Raw genomic sequence first — 21,317 nt, forward strand, 5'->3', positions numbered from 1 at the left:
GAGAGAGGAAGGAGGGAGAGAGACAGGGGGAAAGAGAGAGAGAAAGAAATCATTTCAGTAGTAGTATGTAGAACTCCTCAGCCAACACCCCCATGAACACAGAGCATCCTCGCCATTAATCCCCCCAAAACCTTCTAGAGGAGACAAAGCCAAAGGGAGGGGGGTATGGCTCTTCATAAGACAGGCTCTTCCATAAGAGGGAGGGTTTTCATCAAATATTCCATTTCCAACCAATCATTAGAATAGCCGAATCAGGCCCAGTTAGGAGCAATGTCTTGTCTTGAACTTCATTAGTGAGAACACAGTCATAGGATCCTGAGGCTCTTTTTTTTTTAATGTGAATAAAACTCCCATAAAAATCTGTTTGGAACTCCCATCCATCACTGGTATGTTTGAAAAATAGAATTGTAAACTGTATAATAAAATATAATTATTTTTCCAATTTTATTAGGTATTTTCTTCATTTACATTTCAAATGCTATCCTGAAAGTCCCCTATACCCCCCCCCCCCCCCGCTCCCTTACCCAACCACTCCCACTTCTTGGCCCCCGTGTTCCCCTGTACTGGGGTATATAAAGTTTGCAAGACCAAGGGGCCTCTCTTCCCAGTGATGGCCCATCTTTTGATACATATGCAGCTAGAGTCAAGAGCTCCAGGGTACTGATTAGTTCATATTGTTGTTCCACCTATAGGGTTGCAGACCCCTTTAGCTCCTTGGGTACTTTCTCTAGGTCCTCCATTGGGGGTCCTGTGTTCCATCCAATAGCTGACTGTGAGCATCCACTTCTGTGTTTGCCAGGCATAGCCTCACAAGAGACAGCTATATCAGGGTCCTTTCAGCAAAATCTTGCTGGTGTATGCAATAGTGTCTGCATTTGGTGGCTGATTGTGGGATGGAAAAAATATAATTATTTATATTGTCCATAGACTTCCAAAAATTCTGTCACTAGAGTTATATCAGGTTACATTCACACCACATATTAATGCAATACATTTAAAATACATCCTATAAACCCCCTTTGATGGTTCCCATTTTCTCTTTTGCTTCTTTGGAATTTGCATGTACTATTAAAATCTCAAGTATTCAAATGTCTATAAAGGAATGATAATTCCCAAAGCATGTCAGAGTCAGACAGGGTGATGCTTGTCTGTAACACTTGGTAACAAGGCAGGAAGATTATGATCTCAAGACCTGTTGCCAAAGCAGTTCTTAATAGCTTGAGAATTAATATACATGTGAAAGTCTTGATACATATATTGATCAAAATGGAGATCAAAGGGATGCTATTTACTAAGTATTTATAATAGTGCACACATATTCTTATAAACATGTTCACACACAGAAGTGAACATCATACACACACGCATACGCGCGCACACACACACACACTTTCTTCTCAAGATGAACCTCATAGATGGATTGAACATGTTCTTACTGTAAATGAAGAAAGGCTCAGCATCCAATTCATATTTGAATACACTCATGGGCCTAGCAAAATTACTAGGCTTGGACTCAAGCATCAGACTCCCCATCAGATGGACCCTGTGACACTGGTGTGCTCATTCTTTAAAAGGGAGTCTCTGCATTTTGACCTGTGTGGTTTTCTATAATTGTCTGTACCTGCTGCAAACAGAAGCTTTGTTGATGAGGGGCAGCAGGTACACTAATCTCTAGCTGCAAGGCAGTTTTCAGAATGCAGTTTGGAATTATGTTGGTTTATTAAATGGAAAGTAGTTGGTTTTCCTCTAAGAATTAGGACCTCATATCTCTGAAAATCCCAGCTCTGGTCACTAGATATCCGTTTATAAGCCGCTCCACGCCCAACTCAGTCTCTTCAGGATGACTGCTTATTTTCAAAAGGCCTGATTACAAAGTTCCACATTGGTTGGCATCTAGGAACTTAGAATTTATGAGTATTCACTTTTCCCAGAACAGAACAAAGTAGCTATGGACACAGGAACTCTCATGGAAGCTGGAATTTATGAGCAGCTTCTCTGCGGCTTCTAGCAGTTTTGATGTATATGTGTCAGATGCATGTGCTATGTGAACAGCCCCTAATGGCACCCTGTGTCCCCTGGACACTGAGTTTCTCCAGGGGTCTTCCACGGCTGACATTACCTTTTATGTTCTCATTGTTGCTCCTTTTGTCAATGACACTCCGGCCCTGACACTCAGCTACACCACACCCTTTCATAATGCATTCTAAGAGGTGTAAGTATGGCCTCGCTGACACTATCAGGGGAGAGCTCTCAGCAGCTTCCACCTGGTTCCCTTGGATTTCACTGTGGTAATTTTCCTCTTGGGTAACGGTAATCTGTGAGTTCTGTCACAATAAATCCTAGTCAGGAATAGGACCCCACAGTGGGCTGTGAATCTCCTAGGAAAGTGTAAACCCTAGGGTTCAGAGTAGCCTAGAGAGCATCGCTCATACATACAAGGGTTTACTCTTACCATACCTCGAGTCACTAAACCTTTTAGAAGAACAGTCCTCTGATCATTCCTTTCCTGTGCTACACATATTTTGAATGCAATTAGTCTTTTATCCTGAGACCCTGAAAGATTCACCAGATGGCTTCAGACATTTCATATAACATCGCTGTAGCTACTTTAAGGGTCTCAGCTCTTTGCACCTTTTCTGAAAGTTCCTCTTGATGAAAGGACTGGCGAGTTTAAAGTCAGAGCACTCAATGGTGCTTACCATTATTTCATCCAGTGGGAAGCCATATCAGGTCTCCTCACTCAAAGTGGATGGAGTTTGGTAGCTGCCTTCTCAGATTTCTTTTATTTTTCTTCAATGTCTTCTGGGTATTCTGGGAAAAATAATAAAGCTTATACTCAAGTATAAGGAAGATTGATGTAGAAGAGAGGAAAATCACCAATGGCAAAAATATGGGGTTTCTTGAGTTCATTTCTATGTTGGGCTGAGTTTGGATGAGCGTCCTATATGCAGGGAACGCAATCTAAACACAAAAGCACTTTTCACAAGTATTGGTCAAGTCACATAATGATTCACATTTCATTGACAATGTTTAGGTATTGACATCCACATCTATTTATATCAGCAACATAGTCCTTGAAATTATGCCCTTCAAAATAAAATAAGAACTTCTATTTAGTAGAATGGAAAGTTCCATCTATAGAGACAAAGAATTGCTTTAATTTAAATTCAAATTCAAATATTTAATTTAATGTCAAATTTCAAGGGAATCTGCCAATTTTAAAATTCAATGGAAAAATAAACGTGATGAATCCTTGAGTTACATTTTTTAAACTCAGGTGCAGAGATGTTTAAATATCCAGGGGTTCTCCCCTAACCCTATTTCTGTCAGCTGCTCTGCCCCACAAGTGTATTTTATGCTTGTAGGATAAAAGGGTTTGTCTTAGAGAATTGGTGATAGATACCCTTTGTTTATTAATGTCTTGGTAAACCACATGTCTTCTTGAAAAAGTGACCCTGAATCAGAAGGGCTGCTTGGCTGTGTATCTTACTTCAGCCTCCTAGTGTGTTTATCGATTGCTTTTTGTTAATAAATGCTCTCTCTCTTGTAATTTAGCTCCATCTCAGCAACCTCCACCCAGAGGATGGGTTCAGAGTTCTTCTACCATCAATGTCTCCTGGAGTCCACCTGAGTTCCCCAATGCCCACTGGCTTACATACACTCTGTTCAGGGATGGCTCTGAGATCTACACAACTGAAGATGAACACCCGTACTGTAAGTTCTAGGATCTGGTGATGGAAATATGCAATATTTTTAAGAACAAATATAAAATTCCCTGATATTGAGGGTAAACAAAGAGCATCTCATGCAGAGAGAGTTACAAATCTCACCAGGAAGGATGTACTCTATGAAAATAAGATGTTTCATGTTTGGTAAGATGAATACCGAACTCTCTGAGAGGAAAGCAGTGACTCAACCCGGCAAGATTGGTACATGAAGCCTGAACCACTCATGAACTACAGAATGTTTGTATCGGCTCAAGGGCACAGCCTCTGGCACACAGCAGATTGTTAAAAATATATAAAGGTCCTTCTTTCATGTCAATAATCACTGCAGTCATCATACTGACCATGGGCATTTTCTCTCAAATTAAAAGCTATAAATGAAGATAAAATCTCATGTCCATTCCTATATGGTTTGTAGTCTTAAAATGTTGGGAATTCTCTGACATTCAACAGTCTTGCAGTGTGGTATCTATAGAGCATGAATCAAAACCTTGTACCCTGTTAAATATGCTATAGGCTACGAAAAAGTATATCTCTGCAAACCGATAAAGGAAAACTATGATATTGTGGCTGAAGAAATTAAAAGGTATAAAAGCATATGAATTGTTATGTTTCAGTTTACAACTATATTATGTTCCATTTTTTTACACTCCACATTCTATTCCTTGCTGCTCCCCATCCACTCTTTGACTGCTCCACATCCCACACCTCCTCCTCACCTTACCCCATCTCCACATGGATATCTCTACTCCCCACCCCACCTGACCTCTAAATTCCCTGGGGCCTCTAGTCTCTTGAGGGTTAGCTGCATCATCTCTGAATGAACACAGACCCATCTATCATGGGATCTATCATGACTGAGAAAGAGCCAACAAGCAGCTGAAAGAGTCAGATGCAGGTATTTGCACCCAAACAATGAACAGAAACAGCTCGGCAAGAACTTTTACCTGCTGGGCCATCTCACATGGCTTCCAGTTTATATGTAGCATGAATAACCAGCCTAAAATGCATGTAAATCTAAGTCAAGGGGCTAAACTTCCATAGCCTTCTTTAGCATGGATGGAAGAAAGCTGAGTTTACCATACCAGCTGACCTCAAAGCTCCCGATTACACGACAGCCACTTTATCTGTTACATCAGCAGATGTCATTCCAAACCTAGTGCGAGTGACTTGTACCTTTGTGTCCTTCAACGTTGCCTTTACTCTACATACCCCTGCCCCATTTCTAGCCTTCCGTGACGTTAATGGAAATTCTAAACTCCATGATACAGATTGGGATGGGAAGCAAACATCTGCCTGCATCTGCCACATTGGCAAAGCATCCAAAAAACCTGCTACTAAAATGTCTATTTTCTTCCAAAAGTCAGCGGGATCCAGGTGTTCTGAAACTTAAACTTTTGTGACAGAGGAAGAGGGGAGTGATAAAAATATTGAAAATGTTTTCCGACTTGACAGGACCACTGGTTGAATTATCTCTGAAGATGCAACCACACTGGCTCTATTTCCCAAGCAGCTTTGAATTAAATTTGAGCCCATCAGTGCTTCACTCAGTCTGTGTTTCTCAGAGTAGCATACTGCAATCTGTTTGATAAAATGATATATAGGAACACAGCATCATGGTTTCTTACATGATTGTGCTAAGAATCCAAACAATGATTTCTTGGGTAGTAAATATCTGTTCATTCCCTAATCAGACATTTCTATAATCCTATTAAATGAAGTATTATTTTCCAAAACCTTATTGTGCACTAAAAATGCCACATCTGGCATTTGTTGACAAGCCCCCCCACCCCAACCCATAATTAATGATGTGAAAGTTATCTGCATGATGGCATTTGAGCAGTGGGAACAATCCGTGAGCCTGGTCAGAACTTCCCAGCTTTCTAATAATACCCAGTGTTTATTGCTCTGGCTTCAGTGCCTGGGTAGCATGAATAACGTGAAAAGGAAACACTGTTTCTCTTCAGCTGAACGAGCACAAATCTGTGGGCTAAATGAAGGCAGTTAGAATTGTAGGTGGAGAATCACTGAACTTTTCAAAGAAAATTAATAGTGTTGTCTTCTAAGTAAGTTTGATCATTTAGTTCAGGCCATTATAGAATTCCTCATTAGTATAGAAACTTGCTCTGGCTAGCCTAGAGTCCTGTGGGATGCTCTTGGGTAGTATTTTCTTGTCGTCCTCATGCACCTCTAGATTACGGACTTTAAAGCTTTGGAATGACTTTTCTGTGGTAATAACGCACTGTATTAGTTGACATTAAAATCAACCACCAGCTATACTCATTATGTGGGATAATTTGAAAGTTTCTGAATACTGGTAGTAACTGAATTATAGTATATTCAGTGACTCCCTCAATAAAATGTAACTGATAGACACCACATGCTGCCAATAAAGTTGGTGATTGAGTTAGCTCTTTCGATTTGTATTTTATTTTTCATTGGTTTATTTGTTTCTATTTTTGAAAGAGAGAGTTAGCTTATGCTGTGTGCACAGTTTGTATGTGTGTGTGTGTGTGTGTGTTGGTTATGTGTATGCATGTGTACTCGGAGGCCTAGTATGTACTCATTTGGTCTCTCAGCCCAACCTAGAGCTTACCAGTATGTCATCCACTAGCCAACTTACTCTGTAGAACCCCTAGGTCAGCCTTAGGAAGCCAGCATTACAGGCAAGCTGCTGTACCCTGGCATTTATATGGGTTCTGGGATCTGATTTTCAGTCCTCAGGCTCCATCAGCAAGAATGTAACCACTGAGCCATTTCTCTAGACCTCAAGGTAACACTTTGGACTTCTACCTACTCAGTACTTTGCTCAGACCCCCTACATGGCTTGATAAAGGCCTACATCATTAGCATGACAAACACAGTTTTCAGAGGAAAATAACATCCTTTATTTAGTGTTTTATTTTTAAGAAGTGCTCAGTGAGTTTTGTATGTACATACGTATATTAATTGTCTTGTCATCCAAGCAAGTAATATATATATATGTATATATATATATATATATATATATATGTATGTATTACATTATATATTGATTTTGAAAGCAAAGGAGCACCAGACATAATAGAGAGATGGAATCTAGAACTGAAATTCATCATCCTTGCTGGTAAACTGTATATTCAACTCCAGGAATGGAGTAAGAGGTTGAGAATATAACTCTATGGCAGAATGTCTGCCTGGTCCACTTCCTCAAGTCCCTAGATTTGAACTACAGTAGAACAAGCATACACCTAACTATAGAGCTGGCACGGTAGTTCTGTGCTTGAGAGAGTGTAATGCATTTGCATAGGATCTAAGTTTATTTCCCTGGGGCCCATGTTGGTGGATCACAACCACCTACAACTCTTGTTCCAGGGTATCTGACTCCTTCGGAACTCCCCAGGCCACTACCTTCATATGCACATACCAAGGTACACACAGACATACTGAAATTTATACCTAATTATAGAGAGTGAACATGGTAAGGAATCTATTGTTGAACTGTCTCCACTGCCAGTTCCCAATGATGACACCAAGACATTTTATTATTTATGAAAGCTTTGGCATTAGCTTAGCTTATTCTCTACCAGTTCATGCAACTTAATTGTAGCACCTCTGTAGTCATCTACATTTGCCAAGTGACCATTACCTCAGTCCTCTGCATCTGACTCTCCTTGTCTGGTTCTTTCCTACATTTCCTATCTCTCCTCAGAAGCCCCACCTTCTCTTTCCTGCCTAGGGAGAGGAGGTCAGGTTTTTATTATTAAAGTCAATTAGAGGATTTTTTAGGCAAGTGAGGAAGGAATGGCAGAGACACCCCTTCACATGGTGTACAAACATAGTATCCCAACAGAAATTACCCTAGGTATCCAGTGAAAGATAAGTGGATAAGGAAATGTAATGTTCTCTGCATGGCAGAGTATTATTTATCTATCAGGAAGAATATAAGTCTTCTTTCCAATTTGTAGGAAGATGAATAGGAGTGAGATTATCATATTAAGTGGAATAAGCGTGAATAGAAACACACATACACAAGTGTTTTTCCTCATCTGTTGGATGCAAGTATTTTGTAAAAGATATGGAGATAGGAGTATAGTATACTTGAGAAGAAAAAATGGAGCCAGAGTGGTAAATTATGGACATAATAGAGGAACGTGATGAAGGTAGACCATATGTATGGTTGAAAATATCACAAAAGACCCATTATTTGGCATCATTAACATATGCTAATAAAAATGTCAGATGGGAGGACACACCCTCCTCTTCAGGGACTCAGAGCAGAAAACTGAGAAGTCAGTAGTGGTGTGTGGCTTCTGTGGTAAAGTCCTTGTTCCCAATTTGCTATTATTATAAACTGTTTCTCCTGCAGGATGATGGGGTGGGGTCCTTAAATAAATCTTTCCACAGGAAATGCAGGGTGATTGTAACTGTTCCGTGTAACATTCCTAAACAATCACATATCCCACTAGGTCTTTATCTCATTCCAATTTCTTATCAAGCAGCACTGCTCTCATATAATCTCATTGTCTGAGATAAGATCACATTAAAAAAAAAAAAGATAAAACAAACCAATGATCTGGCAAGGACTTGACACAGGGTATGATTTTCTGTGATCCCTAGGGTGACTCTCTTCCTTGGGCATTGTCAAAAGCAGGTCCATAAGGAGTTTTGCAATTATGGACCTTCGGTAACCTTCTTCCATTCCAGGGACCATGACAGTACCCTCACCAATGGAGTCTCAGTCCTAGTGGACTTTTCTGAATAGGGGTAGTGACGTTTCTTAGTCTGTTCCACTTCTTACTCCTCTGGAGGATGCTGGAGTCCTCAGGTAGCATAAGATGCACTCATGTAACAATTGTTTCAATGAAGAAATTGCAGTGATGTGTGCTCAGCATGATGAAATGACCTCTGCTCAGATCCTCACATATATTCTTAAACCTCTCTCTCTGTCCCTATCTCTGTCTCTTTCTCTCTATCTTTGTCTCTCTGTCTTTGTCTCTCTCTCTCTCTCTCTCTCTCTCTCTCTCTCTCTCTCTCTCTCTCTTCCTCCCACCACTTATTCCTCATCCTTCAGTTGTCATATTAATTAGCATTTTGGGGAGAATAACTAAGTTCCCTTTGACCTGAAGCAGAAGTCCCTCCTGAGGATACTGGCTTATTGAAGTACAGTGAACCAGTTTGATCCTTGGCATCACCAAGACACTGATTTCAGGTGAAGTTGCTTGTTCTACAGAAGTCAGGTTCCTGTGAACGCTCTACCACAGTCTGAACTTGTCTCTCCTGGATCCAGCATCCCACATCTGGTCCTTTCAGAGATTTAAAGGTTACCTTGCCACAACCAAGAAAGGTTCCATGGGTCATTCGCAGGCTCTCAGCACAGAAAGCCAAGTACCTCTGTGGATTAAAATTAGACTCTCTCACAGGTCAGACATCTAGACATGCACAAACCCACGAGGAAGCAAGCAATAGCCACTCTGACATTTCTTAGTTTCATAGGTCTGCAATGTGCTTGCTGTCCTTATGAATGGTGATGCAGGCACATAGTTAATCATGGCCGAAATCTATCTCTCTTTCTTATTTTATAGCCTCTGCTTTCGGGCTTCTTCTCCCTGATACCCCTGTCCTTCATGCATGGAGATCCTGCTCATCTCAAACTTCTCTTTTACAATCTCCCTGTTGTTGACAAATCTCTCCAGGACTTAGCAAAATGCATGTATAGTTGTATGCCATTTTATGAGTTCAGGAAAAGATATACTCAGGTATGAAGCAGGAGAAAGGCTGGGAGCTTGGTGGTAGTTTGCAGAGGGTTGAACCCATGTCACAGCGTTTAGCAAGCAAACCACTTACAGTGAAAGCAAATATATGTTTCAAAGATTGCAAGGATTTCCTCTGGGTTCTTCTAGCAAGGGACTCCAAGAAGAGCAAAATAAGGACAGAAATAGTCTTCTATGTGTCTTTGCTCTGCTTGATGCAATACTCACAACATACCAGACAACAAAAGCAACTAGCATTTGCCTGATTTCCCATGGAAAAGCATCAAACACATTCCTATTTGCAGGATTTGATTGGTAACCTACCTAGTCAAATGGCACCAGAATCAGGCAACTGCAAAAGATCCCGTGACAATTGTTAATTCTGACTATCTGGTCTCCCTTTTTATTTCAGATACTCAGTACTTCTTAGACTCTAGTCTGTCACCACACACAGCATATTCATATTATATAGAGACCTCCAATGTGCACAGTTCAACAAGGAGCATACCTGTCATTTATGAGACAAAGCCAGAGGTCTCAGAAGGACACTTGAACTTGACTCACATCGTTCCTGTGGGCTCGGACTCCGTTACACTTACCTGGACTGGACTCTCCAACAACTCTGATCCTGTGGCAAAATATGTTTTATCATGCACACCTGTGGACAGCACTGAGCCCTGTGTCTCCTATGAAGGTCCAGAAACCTCAGCTACCATCTGGAATCTGGTTCCATTCACCCAGTACTGTTTTTCTGTCCAGGGCTGTACTAATGAGAGCTGTTTATACAGCTTGCCTATTATAGTAACCACAGCCCAAGCACCTCCCCAAAGGCAGGGGCCACCTACAGTATGGAAAATCAGTCCCACAGAACTGAGAATAGAATGGTCTCCTCCAGTGGACTCAAATGGTAAGAATTCAAGATTTAAACTTCTCTTTCTTTTAGAAAGCCAAAACAGTAGAAATGAAGAATTATGTAGTAAGACTAGCAACACTATTGGTTTATATGAATATAAGGCATTTGCTTGGGAAATGCTTTCTGAAGACATCAAATGCTATTTCTTCTGGATATGGAAGAGGGTGTTTCATCTAATTTAAGAACAAATTCCATTCAATTAAATTGCTCTTTAAAAGGCTAATATTATCTTTGCTCCTAATGACATCTGCCACAACAGAGATGATGTTGATAATTGGACACTCACTGCTGAAATGCATTATATTTGACTGAGTCACGTTAGGGCACCCACAAGCTGAAAATTTTCTCTTTTAAGCAAGAAAAAAAATATAAAATAATACAAAAAAAGTTGTATATAGGCTAGTTGACTCCATTAAGTTAATGTTTGTGTTCTTAAAATTGAACCTCAGGGTTCATGGGTCAGACACATATTCCTAAGTTTTTAGTAATTTATGCTCATAGCATGGTAAAACTTTGCATCAAACTTTTTTATTGCTTGGCAAAGACTGGATACAACTTAGCTACACAATATTTACGCAAACATGGCTTGTGTCAAATATGTAATCATGTCATGGAACTTCAAATATGCATCCCAGAAGCGGAATATGCAGGCTGTCCAAAAGAATTGAACATCCTTAGCAGAAATTATGAGTACCCATCTTGAAAATGTTGTATTTCACATAGGATCAACTATGGCTATTTTGCATTTATAAATTCTTTGATTTGTTTTCCCCAAAATACAGCTCTCACGATAGTTTGTAATCTAAATTTTACATCTAAATTAGTAAAAAGACTCAAATGGCAATATAGTTAGAATGCTGAAAAGTGAATAGCCATAAACAACCAGTACCTAAATAGCCCTTTGACTTGGTTGCTCGTCTCTTTTTTAGGGATAATTATAAGCTATGAGTTATACATGAGGGGATGGCTGTCCACTGAAGAAAGCCTAGTGTTTGAGAGCCATGGTTTGGTCAATTCTCACTCAGCTTTACTGTCGGTCAATCGGAGTGAGAACTTGCTCCAGCAGCCCCAAGTCAGCACATTCATCTCTGGCTTGGAGCCACACACAGAGTATGCATTTAGGGTCTTGGCTGTGAATATGGCTGGCAGGGTGTCGTCTGCCTGGGCCTCAGAAAGAACGGGAGAGTCAGGTAAAGACCGGTTCCTTGGATTCTTATTTAAAAGCCTCTCAATGAAACTGCTGCCTGGAAATTAAGGTCAAAGAAGATATTTGAGGCAGAAAAAGCAGATGATTTAGCTACTAATTGACTTGTGGAAGAGAAGGGTTAGTTGTAGCTCTACTCTGTTAGGATTCCTTCCCCTAAGTAGCAGGTGATTTCTAGTGTCAGGTGGGTAGACACTTAACCCAATCTTGCTGTGTATTTATAATGGTTTACCAGTTTTCAGTTTTACAATTAATTTTTATTTTCTCTTTTTAAGACATATATTGAAGGTAATAGAATTCACATAATGGTCTAAGTTAATACACTGAAAAGTCTAAACTCAAGTAAGCTTAGAAACAATTAGAATTCTAGTATGGGAGGAGAGCTAAAAATTTACTATTCTTATGGTATCTTTATCAAGGTAACTGATTTATTTTTAACTTTCTTATTCTTCACATAATATATACTTCAAATTCCATGAGCATTGAAGAAAACAAGCATACTTTTTTAAACATTGAATCTCCTCTCTCTCTCTCTATATATATATATATATATAAAATATCATATATATAAATATATATTAATATATATAAATATATTTATATATAAATATATTGTGTTTATTATATATAAATATATATTATATATTTATTTAGATAAATTTATTTAAATAAATATATATTATTAAATATTATATATATTATTAAATAAATGTATATATTTATTTAAATAAAACTAACTCCTGTCATAAATTTAACATTTTGGAACTGTAAAAGTTTAAGGTAGCTTTGGATGGATGTTCAGTGGCCTCATTGAATAAATAAAATGTGTATTGTATTGTATTTAATCATCTCTCAAAGACTATCTTGGACAAGCTAGAGGGACAAGAGCAGAAGTATTGAGTCTTGAAGTTCTGCAGGGGAAAACCCAAGTTCCAAAATGAGATACGGCAGATGAAACAGCATCCAATGACTGTTGTACTCTTAAGGATCACTAGGAAAGGAAAGTGCAGAAAGGTGTTTTGACAGCACATCTTTGGTAGTTCATTTAAATTCCATACAAAGATTCCAGGATGGTAGAAGTAAAGTGTGTGATGTGTGTGATGTCTGTGTGCCTTGAACAGGTCAGGAAGGGCTGACCACAAGCTCTGACTGTCTTTGGGCTCATTTGGTCCATTTTAGATGTTCCTTCTGCTAAAATAACTTACACCAGCATCATTTGTTTGGCTTAGTGAAACATGGCTTTCCATGAGAAACCTGGTTTGCCATCAAACTTCGGGGACTGAGACACTTTCTATGTCTGGATTATTCAAACATCTTATCAAATTACTCACTACTATTTTCATAAAAACAGAGAGCCCTCCATCAGATTTTGCCCATCTATGTGGGGTGTGTGTGTGTGTGTGTGTGTGTCAGGCAGGCAAATAGACAGGGACAGAGAAACATGGAAAAAATAGAGAAAAAATATAAACAGTGAGATATATAGAAAGACAGAGAATAAGAAGAGGTAGAGGAGGAGAAAGATGTATGTGTGTGTGTTTGTGTGTGTGGGTATGTATGTGTGTGTGTGTGTGTGTGAGAGAGAGAGAGAGAGAGAGAGAGAAAGAGAGAGAAAGAGAAATCAGAACACTCATAGCTTTCTCTAGCTCGCTCTCTCTCTCTCTCTCTCTCTCTCTCTCTCTCTCTCTCTCTCTCTCTCTTTCTCTCTCTCTCTCTCTCTCTCTTGCTTGTTCTCTGCAATAGGGACTCTCACTGAACCTGGTAACTGCCAGTCCACAGGGAGCCTCCCATCTCTGCCCAGCAGGGCACTACAACTATAAAGGCATTGAAGGTCATACCCAGTTTCCTGTACACACACTAGGATCTGACCTCAGGTCCTCATTCTCTCTATCATGTGCTCTTATCCACTCAGCAATTTTGTCCCTCTACCTTTCGATTTTATAAATGGAAAAAAAAAAAAAAACCTTACCTGATAATGTGAAGATAGTTGATATTCTTGTAGATGACAGTTTAAATGTTAATATTTTCATGTATACTTGTATTTTTTAATTTTGAAAATAAAAATATTTTATGAAAATTAGGTCTTTCATAAACTAGAACAGTTCAGTCTGACATATATGGGTGACATGTTTGCCTTTGATGTTGTTTTTGCCTTTGACAGTACCTGTATTCATGGCCCCTCCTTCAGTCACTCCACTCTCACCACACTCCCTCAGTGTCTCCTGGGAGAAGCCACCAGAAAACTTTACAAGAGGAGAAATTATAGGGTACAAGATCAGCATGGTTTCTGAACATTTCCCTCAACAAGATGTTCCAGTCATGTGCTCAAAGGTATTTTTATTTTCAACTCATTTCCTTTTTAAATTAAATTAGGGATCCACGTTATGTTTTATGAATTTATAGAATTCTGTAGCAGCATCCATCTCCAAATGTGTTCATCAAATGGGCATGTTCTTGAATAGAACATCAGATGCTCAAGGTCCTGTACATGTATACACGCTTATCACTTATTTCTCTAACATGCTGAGCTAAAGTGGTTATAATTTTATTTCATGAGACCTGCTGTTTCCACTTAGTCTTAAATATTTTTTAAGAAGCCCTTTCAGCAGCTATGTACTATATAAGATAATCTGAAAATATTATTTGAACACATAATAGCACATTTAACCACTCCACAATCTGTCAGTATTTATATTGTATCCATTTAGATGTCAAAATGACATTGACAAGACCATCTCATACGTACGCTTTGTTTATGTCTTCACTTCCTTGGGAAAAGTCATGGGGAACCAAATCTATCACAGCACAACAGAAATCAGGACAGTGGGGCTGCCGATGTGACACTGTTGGTAAGGTGCTTACTTAGTGTGGATTAAACTCTGACCTTGACTCCCAGTACCACACAAAACCAGGCATGGTTAGCACAGATCTGTAGCCCAAACACTTGAAAGGCAAAGGTCATTCAAGGTCATCCCGAACTATCAGTCAGTTGACCGCTAGCTTAGGCTACATGAGACCCTGTGTCAACATTTATATATGGGCACAATCCCTATGAATTCTATGAACACAGTATTTGCTCTAGGCTTTGGATGCATGGTCACCTTGTGTCTTCTGGTAATGTCTTTTCTAGGGATGAGAACACAAAGTGTCGACAGTTATAAACACCTTACCCTGTCCAGGTTCTATCTCATTGGTTACAAAGGATTCTAGAAAATGAGAGGATCTCAATTCTCCCAGTTAGAGATGAGGGGATTTGCCTTTCTAGCCTGTTTTATAGGCATGACACTGTGCAAAGATAGAAAACATTGGTGTCAGGTACAACTGGCATCCTATGCCCTTGCTGTTCACTTCAGAGGGGCATAGCCTCTGATGAACATTATTATGAGATTTAAAAAAGATCTCAGTGCTTTTTTTTTTCCAATCTGTGTGCGGTGTGCTTCCCAAACTTCCCACATCTGATCTGGCTTCATGTCCATGACCAGAGGAGAGGACAAGTTTGGTCACAACGTACACACATGGTTTACCCTGAGGTATCTCTCTTCCACATGTAGTAGGTAAGAACGGGCAAGGTCTGAAGGTCCATCATCTGAGAATATTTGTCTTCAGGGCAGTTTCTCAGAAGCACCATCGGGGGCAGCAGCTGCCTCCCAGCCTATGCGTGCAGCTACTTTCTAAGACAGTCCACTGTATTCTCAGCTCTGTGTTCTCCTTTATGTTTTAGAGAGAATTCCCACGGTCTGTGTGGCATTTTGGGGGCTGAACCCAAATCTTAGATTACCATTTTCATCATAAGATGCATTTTGTTTCAGTCCATCTGAACTTAAGACTTGACATACCTGAGAAGTAAAGCAGCCAAGGAGAAGAAACTCCACCTACACTGTGATTTGACTTTCTGACGCTCTGTTGTAATGTAGGCCCAATATCTGGCTGAGAGTGTTTAATGAATAGTTCAGGATGTCTAGACTTTCCATCACCTTCTGTGCCTTTGCTCTGCATACTGTCTATCTTGTGACTTTCTTACCATAGAGAATTTACAATATTTTCCCACTATTGTGTGTGGCAGAGCCATGGGCTCTATGAGGTTCAGTGTCTCAAACAGCTCATGAGCCAGCACTACAACCTGGATGGGTGCAGGGACAAGTCGGGGAGCAGAATTCCACAATGACACCACACTGGTTAGAACCCAAATGGTGACCATTCACCTTCAGCTGGAAATTTGTTCACCACACATCAAGATTCTTCCTGAAGAATGCAACATAAAACCCATTTAGGGATGCAAGATATAGTCATTTTTCTTTTCATTTGAACTGGATGGATGTCCTAGATGTCACAGAACACTTGATCTCCTAAAACCCAGCTAATGCTTCAAATCCCCTAATCTTTACACAGTATATCTCCTACTCCCTGGAACACATCTGACTAAGAGGCCCATACACTCATTTCCTGCTTATCTGATGCATTTGATATGACTTTATTGGCATGGAGAACAATGCTTTCAAGAAGGATTGCATGGTTTGTCTTAAATTGATGATGGCCCTAAGATTGTCTTTCTTCAGTGTGGAGATGACACTGGCAGTGGTCATCTGATTACATAGTCCTAAAACTTAGTGCTTTCCCGAAAGTTGGCTTAATGATTACTTAATCCACCACAAGTGCAAGTTTAAAACTTGTCCCACGAGAGCAAAGTTGTAGGCTGTCAAGAGTCCACCTACCCACATCTTCATTGTCTGCCAGCCTTTGTTGTCCAGCTCCAGTATACCACTTTAATAATTTGACATCTCCCTCCTACGAATCCAATTCTTGATATGACTGTCATAGTTATGCTTTCCCAGAGGATACCAGTCGTGGGAGAAGAATGAGAACAGGAGAGATGGGGGTTGTACTCAGAAACAACTGACAGTATAATGGGAAGAATAGGAATGTAAGGTGCAATGCCTCCCTGGAAGGACCTCAGGTGATCCCCCTCAGAGTTCAGAAACCAGAATAAACTCTATAGTTGCCACAAACAGGGTAGAAATCCCAGGCTCTTTAAATTCCACACTTTGACTTCTGATACTACCATCAGAATCACAATACAGTGGGTGGGTTACAATGGCATGCATTGATCCTCTCAGATTTTAGAGGTCAGAAGACTCGCATCAGGCTTCTGGGAGAGCCATGCTCCTTCCGTGTATCCTAGAGGATTTCTGTAGCTGTTTCTCACAGCTAACTCCAAATGCTTGGTGACACTCATTGCATTGTGCCAACGTATCTCCCATTTCTGCCTCATCTGCTCCACCTCCTCTGTCTGTGGGTTTTTTTCTTTCCTCCTAAAATGGTATGAGTTTTCAGATTAAAAGCTAACCCTAAATACAAGATGTTTTAACTCTTTACCTATACAAATGTCTCCTTTCAAAAGGTAAAATTCTCATGTTCTGGGTAGACATGGATTTTTAAGAGACCCTATTTAATTTACTGTGAATATATTTGCCTTTTTTCTGAGCTGTTTTAGTGGAAAGAATACACACATACACACACACACACACACACACACACACACTACAGATGTCTATTATTGGGAGAGACAAAGAGGCAATAAGATACTTATGGTTTTATCTTTCTCTTCCATCTGCATATATGACTCTTTCAATGATCTCATGATAAAAACAGTAAGTAGTATAATAGCATGCTCTTCAGTTTATACAGCTTCCTGTTTGAATAATCTATAATGTTGTTTAGGTAGATTTATAAATTAGGACTTGGTGTTCTGCCTTTGATCCTTATAGTCCATATTTGTCGTTGACATTTTGGCTCACAGTTGTGTTCTTTTGCTCTTAGGCTCATATAAGTTTGAAATCAATACCTAGATAAATACTCCCACCATATTTCGTTGTACTCATATAGGGAAAATACCTCAGACTAAACTCTGTGACTAAACTCTGTGAGCATCCTTCACCTGTGTTTGTCATTTTGTATGACTGTCAAACCTAAGGATGATATCAGTGACTGCATAGCCTCTTGATAAAATCAAGGTCACGGTAAACACAAGCCACAGGCCTGTTAATGATGTCACTCAGTGGGCTTTTATCATAGCCTTGTACAATTATAAAGATCAAGCCCCAGTGAAAAGGAAACTATAGCAAATACATCAACACCCTACACTTATTTTTATCATTGCCAAGTCTTCTGTGCTGTACACAGCTGTACGGCCTACAGTATTGCCGCCTTGGTGATGCCATTGATCCGTACGGCCTACAGTATTGTAGCCTTGGAGATATCATTGATTTATATCAGCAGTACCATAAGCATTTGACTACTTGTGTTAGGCCATTAAATAGCCATGGCCTCCTTAGGTAGTATAAACATCCAGCCCTTAGGATTGTAAAGGGTCACACTCCATCACATATGCAGTCTGGCCCACGGTTGACTAAACCACCAAAGCATAGTCATGTCAGTAGCCCTAAGAAATCATTTATATTCAAGATTCTGTTTCTGCAATAGTCCCCCAGATATAATGTCTTTCCTTAGTCTGAGTAAGTTTTCATGGTTGCTTGTGTTTGATCCTAGTCATAATGCTAGGATGAATTCAGTGTTGGCTGGTTAACTAGCTGTTTATCATAAGTGTCCCTTCCGATCCCCTTTACTCAAACTTTCTCATTTGAAAATGTATGAGGATAACAGTATTTCAAAAAAAAAAGTAACTATCAATCTAATTGTATGTATTTATTTGGATAAGAAGTGTAAGTGAGGTTTGACTTAGAAGGATATTCACACAGCATCTATTCTTTTCCCCTTTCTACTGCGGGGTTTTAAAGCAAGAGATGGATAGGCCCATTTAACACCATGTCATTGTCCCATGCCCTGCCATCAAGTAGCATGTGGCATCCCCAGCCTGTGCTACTGTTGGCTTGGCTTGGACTTTTTCACGGTAAGTATGTCAGTGCCGCCATCTTTATCTCCACCATTGGTGACAATAACCATACACCCATGCTGCTTTATGAGGCCATAACTCTGTCTTCTCATTTAGCCACTCAGGAACGGCATTATTACCCCATAAAGCAGTGTGGTTGTACAATCATCAATTAAACCTCAGCTTGTTGAGACTCTTTTTTTAAAATCTCTTTCCCATATAGGAGTTGGTGATATTTCCCTCTGTTTTAATTTCGATTTTGAACGCCAAGATTATATGCTGTGCATTTATTGTTATCTGATTACTATTACTGTTCTTTTGCCTTGAAGCTGGTGCATTTTGCTAAGTCCCAAGACCAGTCTTACATCGTAAGGGGACTGGAGCCTTATAGGACCTACAGCTTTACAGTGTCTCTCTGTGATTCAGTGGGCTGTGTAACCAGTGCTTTGGGACCAGGACAAACCCTAGCAGCAGGTAAGTAAGTATGTTTCAATGACTATGAAGAAAAACATTCACGTTGAGAGTAAATGCCCCCAGGTCTGCTGCACTTTGGACTTCACATATGTCGTTGCTGTTCTCTGCTGCCTCCCCAGCAATCCTGAGTGGGGTTTATCTTGAGATTTTTAAACAGAACTGAAAGCACTAGCCAAGGGTTATGGGCCCATCAGAAGAGCCCTGGATCTGATAGGGAAAGCGAATGGTTCCTCTGCTCAGCAGCTAACGAGGGCCTCCGAATTTCCTGGCATTGTGAGATGCACTTAGGAGCCATCCTATGAGGTCACATGACATTTGTTCTTTAAATCATAACTTCCCTTCTCCTGTTGGATCTATAGACTCCTGTCCCATGAGACTCTCTGGCAACATCTAACTTGCCTGTCGCTAGATGTTTCCTGTTTGATAGGCTATTGCTTACATATTATTTTATTCATAGTTAATAGGAATCCCCTAAGTCTGCACAATGAAATAGGAGACTTGTTACATCTTATAATGTGGTTTATGCCATTTTTGTTTGCGTTAGGAGCCAGCTAGGTTTACACAAAGCTTAACACATGCATCACTACCATTTACACACTCTACTAACAGCATTTAGAATATTCTCATTTGCCAGTGTTTCTGTCAACTATTCTGCAAGGCTTAGATTCTCTTTATGGGTATGCCTGCATGTACAGAGGTTAGGGAATTCCCAGACAATTATAGGTACTATATGAACATATGTTTAATTGTCACTGTACTATCTGTAGGTCTAATTCTAGTGTTTCTGTCCTCAGTTCAGGAAAAATAATTCAGTTCAAATGACATCATACAATTACTATTGCTGGTTGTAATTTTCAACTGATGCGAAGGACATCCAAATTTCATGACAGTGTAGTTTATTACCTCAGTGACTAGCTTATTTGTGTACTGATATGTTTAATCTGTATGTATTTCAGATTTGTAAGGACATTTAAGGAGTGCCCAGTTATTAAAACATATGGAGTCCATACCTTTCCTATGAGCCTATTCATTTTTTATGAATGCCATGATTCAAAGGTAATAAATTTGAATGAGAGGGCTGGATTCTATCTACTTTAGGCAAAAAAAAAAAGATACAATTTTGGACAAAATTTGAAAGGACATTCAATCTCACAGCTGGAAGAAAATGCAAGAGAGGGTAAACTCAAGCTGAAGATTGAGCGTTAGATGGAGAACCCTGGCAATGAGGCTAGTCATACCTGGGACCCCAGACTCCCAGGAGAACCCTGGCAATGAGGCTAGCCATAGCTGGGACCCCAGGCTCCCAGGAGGCAAAGCTTTACAAAGTCATCCAGTACTGTTGGTAACTGAGTTCATAGCAACATCTCCCATGTGCTCATCTAATCTTTATCAGGTTCAATTCCCAGCACCCACATGGTAACCCACAACCATCTTCAGCTTCAGTTCCAGGACATGCAGTGCCTTCCTCTGGCCTCCATGGGCACTAGATACACAACTAGCACACAAACATACGTGCAGGCAAAACAATCATACATATAAAGTAAGATAAAATAAATAAAAATTAAAGCAAAAAAAAATTTTAAAATGTGTATCCAAATTACAGTTTTCTAGTTTGACATTTGTAGCATAAAAGTCACTTGTGTGCCCCTGAGCACATCATTAATATATTATCTTGTAATATCTCCAATTAGAAAGCAGCCATTGAATGTTCAAAAGTCTGAGGGCGTCCTAAAGTCAATGCATACAGTGTTTAGTTCAAAGAATTAACATCTGGTAGAATGGTTGGCAAGAGGTTATGTGCTAGGACTCTCAGCAGAAAAGAAGCCATAGGGACGGAGCAGAGGATGCATGGCTTTGAGTTTGGAGGTTAGACCATCACTTCACTAGATGTTCCTGTAAATGGATTTGGGCGATTGATAAAGACACTCATATCTATTTGCTGAGCATTTAAAATGTACAACTCACCATGTTTGAAGTTAGTACTATTCTGGATATTGCTATGATGGAATTTGTGGTTTACAAAGACCTCTCTGGCAATACCTTCTGAGGGAATGTGCAGAGATTCTCAGAGTCTTTCTCAGTGGGGACTAAGGGACTCTGTCCAATGAGTAGAAGTGAAGATTGACAGATGAAATGGATAGTATTATAGGAAAACTCTCTGCAGGCCCAGAAGAGGGGGAAACTGAAGATGACAGTAATAGTCACATAGAGCGTGGTTCTGTTCAATGAAATGGGAAAGATGGGAAAACAAACCCATTTGTTTATGTTTGATCGCTTGGTGTAGCCATGGTGGCTACAGGCAGCTAGAAACAGAGCATACAAATCTAATGGTCAAAATGTTGCTGATTTTATAATCACCTGTAGAGATGGAGAGAGCTATGGT

At 39.8% G+C, this 21,317-nt stretch overlaps 1 protein-coding gene across 1 annotated transcript in view; it reads left to right on the forward strand.

Annotated features, from left to right (window-relative positions):
• Ush2a (usherin) overlaps positions 1-21,317 on the forward strand; it is a 673,376-nt gene that overhangs the window by 164,152 nt on the left and 487,907 nt on the right. Inside the window, exons 15-19 of the mRNA XM_021165303.2 lie at positions 3,556-3,714; positions 9,870-10,364; positions 11,300-11,560; positions 13,733-13,902; positions 18,790-18,934. Of these exons, the coding sequence (XP_021020962.1) occupies positions 3,556-3,714; positions 9,870-10,364; positions 11,300-11,560; positions 13,733-13,902; positions 18,790-18,934 (1,230 nt within the window). The remainder of the gene's footprint in view (positions 1-3,555; positions 3,715-9,869; positions 10,365-11,299; positions 11,561-13,732; positions 13,903-18,789; positions 18,935-21,317) is intronic.

Source organism: Mus caroli, chromosome 1, assembly GCF_900094665.2.
Source record: "Mus caroli chromosome 1, CAROLI_EIJ_v1.1, whole genome shotgun sequence".
Taxonomy (NCBI): Eukaryota; Metazoa; Chordata; class Mammalia; order Rodentia; family Muridae; genus Mus; species Mus caroli.